The sequence below is a fragment of the Propithecus coquereli genome, unplaced genomic scaffold (genome assembly GCF_000956105.1).
Source record: "Propithecus coquereli isolate 6110/MARCELLA unplaced genomic scaffold, Pcoq_1.0 Scaffold21, whole genome shotgun sequence".
Lineage (NCBI taxonomy): Eukaryota > Metazoa > Chordata > Mammalia > Primates > Indriidae > Propithecus > Propithecus coquereli.
This window is the reverse complement of record NW_012146078.1, coordinates 4,448,950-4,459,363: the sequence shown is the minus strand read 5'-3', so window position 1 is coordinate 4,459,363 and position 10,414 is coordinate 4,448,950. Positions and strand designations below refer to the sequence as shown.

At 38.2% G+C, this 10,414-nt stretch overlaps 1 protein-coding gene across 1 annotated transcript in view; it reads left to right on the top strand.

The window, feature by feature from the left end:
* Positions 1–4,057: 4,057 nt before the first annotated feature.
* The window catches only part of CHMP2B (charged multivesicular body protein 2B), a 25,233-nt gene continuing 18,876 nt past the window's right edge, over positions 4,058–10,414 (top strand). The window contains exon 1 of the mRNA XM_012644319.1: positions 4,058–4,336. Within this exon, the coding sequence (XP_012499773.1) occupies positions 4,303–4,336 (34 nt within the window). The 5' untranslated portion in view covers positions 4,058–4,302. The remainder of the gene's footprint in view (positions 4,337–10,414) is intronic.

The following is a 10,414-nucleotide window of genomic DNA, read 5'->3' as shown; positions in this document are numbered from 1 at the left end:
CACTCTTCCCTTCTGAGTGATGCAACAACAAGGCACCATCTTATAAGGACAGAGAAGCCCACACCGGACTCAAAACCTGTAGGTGCCTTAATCTTAGACTTCCCAACCTCCACAACTGTGAGATATAAATTTCTACTTATAAGTTACCTAGTCTGTAATATTTTGTTATAGCAGCTCAAATGAAATAAGACATTATGTGTTAGGCACTACTTTGTGTGTAACATCTATCAACTTATTTAATCCTTGCAACAGCCATATGAAAGGTAGTACTACTGTTATCCCTATCATACATATGATGAAATGAACATGAACAACTTCAGTGACTTGGTCCAATTCTAATAGCTATAATATCACAGAAGTGGTTACAGACCCCAGAAATCTGCATCCAGAATCAGTGCTCTCCAATGTGATGTCATCTTCTTCCGAAAGTCTAAAGAGCAGAAGAGTGCATGCATGCACATTATAACCCAAGGTATCAAAATGATAAAAAATGGCAAATATTTCAGTTTTCAAAGAGGAGGAAACTATGTTATGAAATATTCCGGAAAACAACTTTAAATAGGTGATTAAATGATATTTTATTAATACTTGGGGAAGGAAATGTTGATCATGTAGAGTAAGTATTGTTCCCCCAAGAATGAATTATACCAAAAACTCAACTCATTATATTATCTTCATGGTTGCTATAACTGATAGAATATGAATATAACATAGGCTTATTATACCTTGATATCGGCAAACATCTCTTTCTTATTTTAAAAGATTTTAAAAGTCTTCAAAATGGTTTTATAAATGAAAGTTAAATAAAATCTTGATGACTTAGTGTGAATAAATTCATAGATAGTTATAATCCCTCAAAAATGTTTATAAGTGAATCAATACAAAGATGAATGAATGTCGTTAGATGATGCACAAAAAATTCTGCATTTCAGTTAAAATTATCCATTAATCAAGCATAGAATAGGGAGGCCTGAGAAGGAATTTATGTTTTAAAAATGCTAAAAGTTTTGCTGAATTAAAATTTTAATGTGATTCAAAGATCACTATTGTCAAAACTTCTTATGCAATTGCAGAATATGTTATCAGAAATACAGTGTACAGGACAAGAGAGGTAATAGATTACATAATTCCAAGATCAAATCTGAACAATTATGTTTCACCTGGGTGACACATAATGAAGGGAAATAATCAGGAGGGAAATCTGGATGGTAAAAATTTGGACATTTAGTGAATAACTAAGAGAAATGTAATACGTAGAACAGATATATGTGTGTGTTCCAGATGTATTGAGAATATGTTGATCTCTTTTTGAGAAACAGAACAACACAATCTGATTCATGTTTTAACAGAATTACTCTGTCTGTTATATTGAGACAAGAGCAGAGGAGATAGGATGGAAGCAGGAAGACAAGATAGGTGGTAATGATGCAGAACAGAGAGGAAGGTTACCTGAATTGGGGTGATTCAAAATGGTGAAATGCTGTATCTTTTTGGCTTTACCATATTTTTAAAGGTAAAGGCAGCGAGATTTGGTGGTATAACATTTAGGGTGTGAAACACCACACACCAAGGTATTTGACGTAAACTGCATTTTATCCATAGCATAATTTCAGATTTTAAAGGAACCTTAGAAATATTCTAATCAAAGCTTTGATTTTTTTAAAGGAATCCTGTCTGCAACAACTTGCTCTTTCTTGAATACTTCAGTGACAAAAAACTCACTACCTCACACAGCACCTATATCATTTTAGAATAGCTCTGCTTTTAAAAGCTCTTTTCTTACGCTTACTTATGCAATGAGACAAAGCGTACCTCTCTGTGATGGATGAATAAGAAAAGATGAAGATACTGGTAGGAAGGTAGGTAAGAGAAAAGGAAAGAGAAATTATGTTTGTTTCTTCACTGGTATATCCTCAGTACACAGAATGATATGTGTCATTAGCTGTGTAATAAATATTTTTCACTGAGCAATTTGGAGGAAGAGTGTTGGGTCATAATGATGTGAACATAGGATATTAGTAAGAATACAATTTTAATGTTTTTTTTTATTTTCTATGCTTACGTATGTGTCTTGGTGACTGAGTTTGTATATGATGATAGTGGTTTTAAACAAATGAAGAATACTATTGCATTCCAGTTTACAGTTTCTTGGAGCTCCAAATCTCAACTATATTTAAATATATCATACCCTTCAAATAAGGAGTGATATATAAAATATGTATGGGTACAATGTGGCCACCAACTAATCCAAATGGATGCCAGCTAGACTGGTGCATATCAGCTGAATATCAGCCTGCTTCAAACTATGGGAGAATCAAGCTTTTAGAGTGTTGAATTTAAATAGTACGTATTTCTATTTTGTCTTTATTGTAATGAACAAGCCCTGTCTTTAGCTCCTGCTGTGCACTTTTGGAGGGTCTTCCATATGGTTGCTGCTAAGTATTTTGGCATTTTCCCAATTGTTACAATTGGGTCAGTGGGGGGGATTGTATAGGAGTAATAAAATAAGGGTGACTGCAGCAGGGAGGAGTACGATTACTACACACATAACAGCTTATCGCCTCTCATGCATTCAAGCACAGATCTGCGCCATTCATTACAACAGGCAGTCAGGGCCAACTGCCATAGAGATTACTCCAGAAAAGGCCACGTTTTGGGTGCAGAGACTGTGTCTCCTCACATTTTTTCCTAATGTTTCCTTACTTCACTCTCCCACAATATCTAGAATAACTTGAGGAGGAGCAAAATAATTATACCTTACATATCACTTTGTCATTCTAAGAAAGTTTTCTTGAACAGATTCTTAGCTAAATTTTATCAGCAGCCGCCTTATCAGTGGCTATGAGAGCTTTGATATTTTATGAGGGGAAAAAATGGGGAAGGCAAGTATGGGTCCCAAATACATAAAAATTCTTGAGACATAATTCATAAATCCAGAAGTGCTTAGCAATATTGACACGATTACTGGAGTGTATTCCCTATCAGAAATGAAATCCATGAAATAAAATACTACTATTATTTTTATCCTGTGGAAGGCAGTATTGCTTAAAGCAGCAGTGGATTGGGAGGAAAAGTTCAACGCTAAATTAAGATTCTTTAGAACGAAATAACACATTAAACAGAGATATGTGTGTATACGTGTACACACACATGATTTCCATATTTACAGTCCTACATGCAAGGATTCTTTAAATGATTCATTACATTATTCCTTTAATATGATATGGAGTTGTTTCCCCCTTCCCTGTCCTCCTGCCTCCCCATCAAACACCAATATACAGGTATGCAGAATTCTAATAGGATCACGGTATAACCTTGAAATTTTCTGAGTCATGATTTACAAGAAATCAATAGAGTTGGAGACATTCAACCCGGTTTATAAATGTGTGGATTTTTTATTTTTTCATGTTTCCGGCCAAGAACATTAAAATGTTCCATTAAGAAACTTGCTCTCATTCCCTTCCTCCTCGCGCCATCTCCAACTCTAGACACCGCATTCCCGAAACCCGCGCCGGGTCGGGTCGTCCGAGTCCCGGGACCCCGGGTGGCGGGTGAGCGCCTCGGGTACCGCAGGGGCCTGTGCGGGCGGGCGCTGGGGAGGGCGCTGAGCGAGTGAGTGCGGAAAAGAGCGTGAATTCCAGGGACAATCGCCAGTGCGGAACTCGGCGTTTCTACCAGCCCCTGCTATTACGCACGTAAGAAAATATTAATACCGACAGCAACCGGACGGTGACAGATCAACGCGGAGTGGGTCCAGGCGGTTCCGGGACGACCCACGCTTGTTCTGCTGTCCCTGGGGTACCCCTAATTCCAGCTTCTCCCGGGGCAAGGAGGAAAGCACTAAGCAAGGCTGATCTCTGTTCTCAATCAGCCAAGGACCTGAGCGGAGAGGCCCCCTGCCACGGCCCGCCGTCTCCCGCGCTCTTCCACCCGCAGGAACCCCGGCCTCGCCTCGCCGCGACCCCGCAAGCGGGAAGAGAGGGCAGCCGCCGAAGTGAGGGAAGTGGCGGCGGCTTCAGGCGCCGCAGTGCGCAGGCGCGCGCCCAACGCGCAGGCGCCGCCTAGAAGTGACTTCTCCAAAAAGTGTCTTAGTTCCTAGTCACCTGAGCTCGCGGCGACTCGGCTGCGGTAGTTTCGCGGGTACACGCCCTCCGCGGGTCCTGCCTGGCGACCCTGCCCCTCTCCCCCTGGCCCTTCAATCCTCCACCCCGAACCCGCCAAGGGCCTGTCCTTTTCCTCTGTCCTTTCCCTGTCTCGGGCCGGACCGGGCCAAGCCGGGCCGCCAGGGCGCGGTCCCTGACCATGGCGTCCCTCTTCAAGAAGAAAACCGTGGATGGTGAGTTCCAGGCCGGGCTGAAAGGGCCCAGCTCTGCGTTTCCCCAGCGTCTCTTGGGGGCTTTCGGCTGCGATTCTGGCTGCTGTCTAGGAGCTGGTTTGAGTGGCCCCACAGGTGACCGCGCTCGCTGCGTCACTTCTGCGCTTCCCCATCTCTTCTGACCCCACCTCAACCTCACCTGGCTGAGCTGGCTTCTTCCTTCTGATCACACTTCCCCCGCCCTCCTGTTTTCCTCAACAGGATCCTACTTCGCAGGAGGCAGGGTACTGCTAGCCCTTGAGGGTCATTAGACTCGGTGATTTAATGAATTTCTTGTTGGTTTCTTCTGCTTGATTTGTTACTCTTCGGTTTGGAGATGTACTACTTCTAGGCATCCGGCCAGGAAAGCTGTCTTGGAGTAGGGGGAGGGGATAATGGGCTCCAGTTACAAAATGAACTTGGGTCTGGGCAGGTTGCCCCTTTAGGACACTCTGTCAGTAGTGGTGTGAAACAAATGCTTCTTGATTGACTCCAGTAGAAAAATCAAAGAAACCCAAGGGGAGTGCCCAGATTTAGTTTTCATAATGGATTTTTCTCCCTTTTGATCATCTTTTGCTAACTAAAGTAAAAGATGGGGTATGTATTATCTGCACGGAAGTTTAAATTTTAGATATTTGCCTTGTTTCACACATTTAGCTCAGCATCATCTTAAGACGGGAAAAAAGTGAATACAGGAATGTACACATTTTGTGGTGTTAATATGCAGTGCCTGTAATATATTTATATAACACTGATTAATTAGTCTTAATTTTCATTGACTGCTACCAGGACTTAAATTCATTCAAGTTATTTATAAATTGTGTTTCCCAATACATGTTGAGTCTAGGTTGTTCCTGATTCAACCAAAGAATCACTTCTTTGTAAGGGTCTAACTCTGCCACAAAAGGAGCAGTGGTAGCTAGACAGTGATTGGTACAAATAGGGTGCTCGATCCAGTCCTGGGAGTAACTCCTTCATTCCTTTGTGTTGACTGTTCCAATGCCAGCAAAATTATTTTGGGAAGGACAACAAAGACATCAGCTTTACCCTCCTGCTCTGCTCTTCAGTGCACCGCATAAATACCACCTTAACTTTAATTCATCACACAGCATTATGCATTTTTGCTTATTCTGGGTAATTGAAAAAATTTGAAAAAATATTTTTTTGGTTTATTAACTTTTTATTAATTGAGAAGTACCATTTGCGATACCTGGAATAATTACCAACTTGGTATATAATGTAACACAATTATGAGAAATGGGTTTTATGTATGTTTCTCATGAGAATGCTGTTTACTCTTTAACATGGCACTTTATTTTTTCACTGTTTCAGCACCGATATTGTGATCTTCACTTATTATACAGTACTCTGTGCATGGAGAGGGGGCTAGGATTTTTTTTTTTATTGTTGCTCGAGTTTTATATAGTGATAATTTACTAAACAGAGGAAAAATGGTTTCATCTCTCTTATTGTGATGTTACACATTGAATTAATTCTTTTAACATCAGAACCCAAATATCCTAGTTTTAACTGCTGTCTGTCTGTCAAATATTTTCAAAGACATAAATCTCATTTCTGTGCTTCCTGATGCTTTTGGCAATCTAGGGACTATTGTACTTAAACTGTAGAGGAAAGAGAAAAAAGACAATGAGGATGTACAGTAAGAGTGTTTTGAGTTAATTCTTCCAAGAAATAATTTTTTTGCTGAATAGACTTATTTGTGAAAAAAGTCTTAAGGCCTTTTGCTAGGAACTATGCCACTAAATTAAAGCTCTATATGTGAAATTTCTGAATGTAAATTTGGCCACCATGTATACTTACCATAACTACCAAGCTGCATACTTGATGTTTTTTAAAAATTATGTCAATTATTTACTGACATTTTAATTATAGATCTGTATTTTCATTATTTTAATATAGAGCTTCACTGTTTTTACTTCTCATTTTATTACAAGAAAGGTTTTGAGTTTTGTTTAAAAAGTGGCAGCATTCTGCTTAGCAGTAATGAGGCTATGTATTATGAAATTTAATGTATTTTCATGCATTTCTCTCAGATCCTTGGATGTGTTGATTATTGATCATAAGATCTTTTATTGTATGCTGACTTTTTATCTGTTCCAGCAGTAATAAAATTCTGATATATGAGCAAAATATGTAACTGCTTATAGATCTGGGGAATAATTGAATCTTTTTGTCTCTTTGGATTGGCTGGAAGAGTTATATACTGTATCGTTAAAGACTACTGCACATGTAAATTAAAAAGGGCGACAACATTACAGCCCTTATTACTATTCAGAGTTATGTTTAATTCATTTTTGACACAAAGATGAACAAGTCTCTGCAGTGTATACTTTGTTACAGAAATTAATGAGAGGTGTACCTCAATGCCATTGAAGAGAAGGATTCTTGTGAACTGAAATTGCAATTGAGTACTATTTGGTTTTCCTTTTACTAACTGTAAGATATATACATATATATTGTTAAAATGTACATGGACAGTGTTTATTTTTTCCCTGTGAGACTGTGACCTATTTATTGAAGCTAATTATGAACCTGTAAATCAAGATCCCATGAGAACTTGTCATAAATGCATAACTAAACGTGCCCTTAAAAAAGTGAAGTTCTTTAAGCATTATATAATTTTTGTTTGTTGTCCTCAGTAAAGACAAATTTGAGATCCAACTCTTAAGGCAGCATTGTGTTAAGCATTTTGCATACACTATCTTATTTAATTTTCATAAAACCTGAGATAAGTACTATTATTGTCCTCATTTTATAGATGAGGAAATTGAGAAGCAAAGGACTCAGTAACTTGCCCAAGATCATACAGCTGCTAAGTGTCAGAGCCAGGACCTTGTCACTTTATGTATTATCATTGTTATTTTTTTTCTTACTAGAGATCAATCCATGGCACAGTTTAATTTTGTTGTTCTTGTTAAATACGAGTACGTAACTAGCTTCAATAAATAGGTCACAGTTGGAATTCTCAACTTTTGGTTGATGCCATGCAGTGTTTACATTTTGTATGTGAACCAGACTCTTTTATTTTGGAATTAGTAGCAGAACTTTAATTTCTAATGGTGGTAGAACTGGAAATACCTCTCCTTTCCCTGACTCTCCCTAGACCCAGCATTACTTAGGAAATATGGTCCAGTCTATTTTTGCTCTTCATGTGAACCTCTTGAAGGAGTGGTAGTGTCCTAACCCTACTTCTTAGATGCCTCCCATTCTGTAACAGTTTGCTTTGTATTGCATACAATGAGGTAAATCTTGCTTAGAACATCAATGACCTCTAGATTGTCAAATCTAATGGCCAATTTTTTAGTGATCATCTCAAGTCCGTGTTTTGCATTTGGTTCTGATAATTTTTTCTTTGAAATTCTTTGACTTCCATGACATAACTCTCTTAATTTTCCTCTGACCAATCCTTTTCTTTCTTCTTTCAAGTTTTTCTTTTTTCTTTTTTTTTTAACTTACTCCTTAAATGTTAGTGTTCTTCTTGGTTCCGTCCTGGGCTACCACTGTTTTAATTGTACATTCTCTCCCTGCGTGATCTTTATTCACTTATATTTTAGTTATAACCTAAGTGCTGATGGATCCCCAATTTATATGTTTAGATATAAATTGAGTTTCAGACCAGTATGTCTAACAATTTGCTGAATATCTGTACCTGGATGTCCCACAGTACCTCAATTTAAAGATCCCAAATAGAATTCAACGTCATTTCCTTTAAAATTTCTTTCCTGAGTTTTCCTCCTCCAGTGTTCTCAATACTTGAGGTTGTCCTCTGCTTTCAACTAATTACCAAATCCTTCTTCTTTTGCCTTTTAAATATATGACACATATGATTTTCCTCTGTGTGCCTGAAACTCTTTGCTGTAATTCTTGTCCTACTTATCTTCTACTTTACTGCATCACCTATTTACTACATTTCCCTGTAACTTCATAGCCTTTAAATCTTTCATTCACAACGTTGGCTATGTGATTGATAAACCTGCAACCTAAGTCTGACTATGCCGCTCCTCAGTGTAAACCCATTTATTGAATCTCAGGTACTGACAGGACCAAGTGAGTATTTTAATCATGCATGTATGACTCTCCTTGATCTGGCCCTTGTCTTTCTTTCCAGCCATGTCTATTGATATTTTATGGTCCAGCAACATGGTTCTTCTGTTCATCAGTATATACCGTACTCTTTCTTACTCTGACATATTTTTGCTTATGATAGCCTTATGCCTAGAGTTCTCATTTTCCCTTCCTCCAGCTAACCTGACCTATCTCAGGTTTTTTCCTTCTCCAATAGGTCTTCTCTGACACTACCTCAAACTGTGTTAAGAAGAACCCCACTTCTTGTATTGCTGTTTGTAACTTTTGCTTTCTGATGTGCGTTCATTAGAACCAAAGTAGATCCTTCTGCACTTCCAAAGTTGGATTGTGTTTATTCTGAAGCTTTCCTACATTTCATAATTGCAAGGTTTCAGAGTCTTCAGCATATATGAAAATATCTCTGCAGTAGTGTATAATTTAGAGACTCAATCATTAAAATGATAGCATTTACTAATCAAAAGTACTGTCTCCAGAATCCAGAGCTTAGTATAGTCTACATCCACATTATTGCCACCCATTGTGAGCCTTAGTGCAAGCTAAGAGATAATTTGAGGAATGTTACAGACAGAAGAGGAACAAAGATTTTTGATTTTTGCCTCATTAGAAGGATATTCATATGTGCTAGTTTTCTAGAACTTAGAATTTGTGAAGTTTTGACTAAGTTGGGATAAATCTCCTGTGAACAGGTCAGTTATGATGCCACATTTCTGATATGTTAACAGGAAATAGTGACTACAATCTATATAAACTGAATACCCATCTGACACATTTCTTCTTTTTTCCAAAATACAATACAACATTCCCAGGATGGGACCTACAGTATTCAGATCTTTCCTAGGATATTGTGTGTCTGCATAGTGCTCCTTATTCTGAATATTTAAAAACTCAAATTTTACTTTCTATTTAACCCCTACATTCTTGCTACACCAAAGAAAAATAATTGAGTGTGGGTTTCAGGAGCAGAGTATGTTCTTCTGAACATTTCTCTGACCAAAAGTTCTCCATAATTTTAGAACAGCTATTTCTGTAGAAAAATCTCTTCCCTCTGTGTTCGCCATCCCTAGCATGATACCAAAGTCACGTGTTTCTTTTCATACTACTGTTTCCTATCTTCAGGTCCGTAGGTTTGTGAGAGTTTTCTTCGAGGGACACCTTCCCTCTCATTCTCTCATTTATCTAACGTGAAATATACCCTTTGATAGTTTTCTGAACTGAAGCTGTTATTGATGATGTTGCCAAAGACTTTGTCTTTGGGCACCAAATGAGACCTAAAGGTGCACTGATGCATGTCCATCTCAATACCTTCCTTCAGCTCTCAAAAACACTGACATTTTGCTAATAATAAAATAAATTCATTTCAATGAATTCCTCAGGGCTTGAGTGACTTTTAAGACTTACTGGTAGGATCCACACGTTTCTTTTTGCTTCCTCTTATACTGCCATAGAATTTGACTCTCCTATTTTCTCTTTGTATTGTGCCTTTTCCTTCCAAGTCCTGCTGAGTTTTTCAGCTTCAACCTGGTTCTTAAGTTGGTTGGCTCCCTTGACCATATGAACAGTAAAGCTGTTGGCATCATCTTCCATTGTTCTTTCTGTTTCCCATGGTTGCTTTTTGCTTGTTTTTGTTTTTCTTTGCCATGTATTAAAACTGGTTAATTAAGCTGATAATATTTATCCCTGAGTTTCTGATATACCATTTCCAAAGGTGAGAAACAAATTTGGTTTCCATATCAAATTTTGATCTCTCCTCACCCACCCTCTCACTGTCATTTTCCTTCTTCCTCTGAGTAAATGTGGTTCCTAGAACCAACATTTTACTGATCTTTAATGTTTCTTTTTTGCTCCTTAGCTTTAAAGTTTGTAGCATTTTTACACAGCTTTTTCTCCTCATAAATCCAAGAAGATGGAACATCCCCACATAGCCAGGATGCTTTCCCATTTTATTGTTCATTG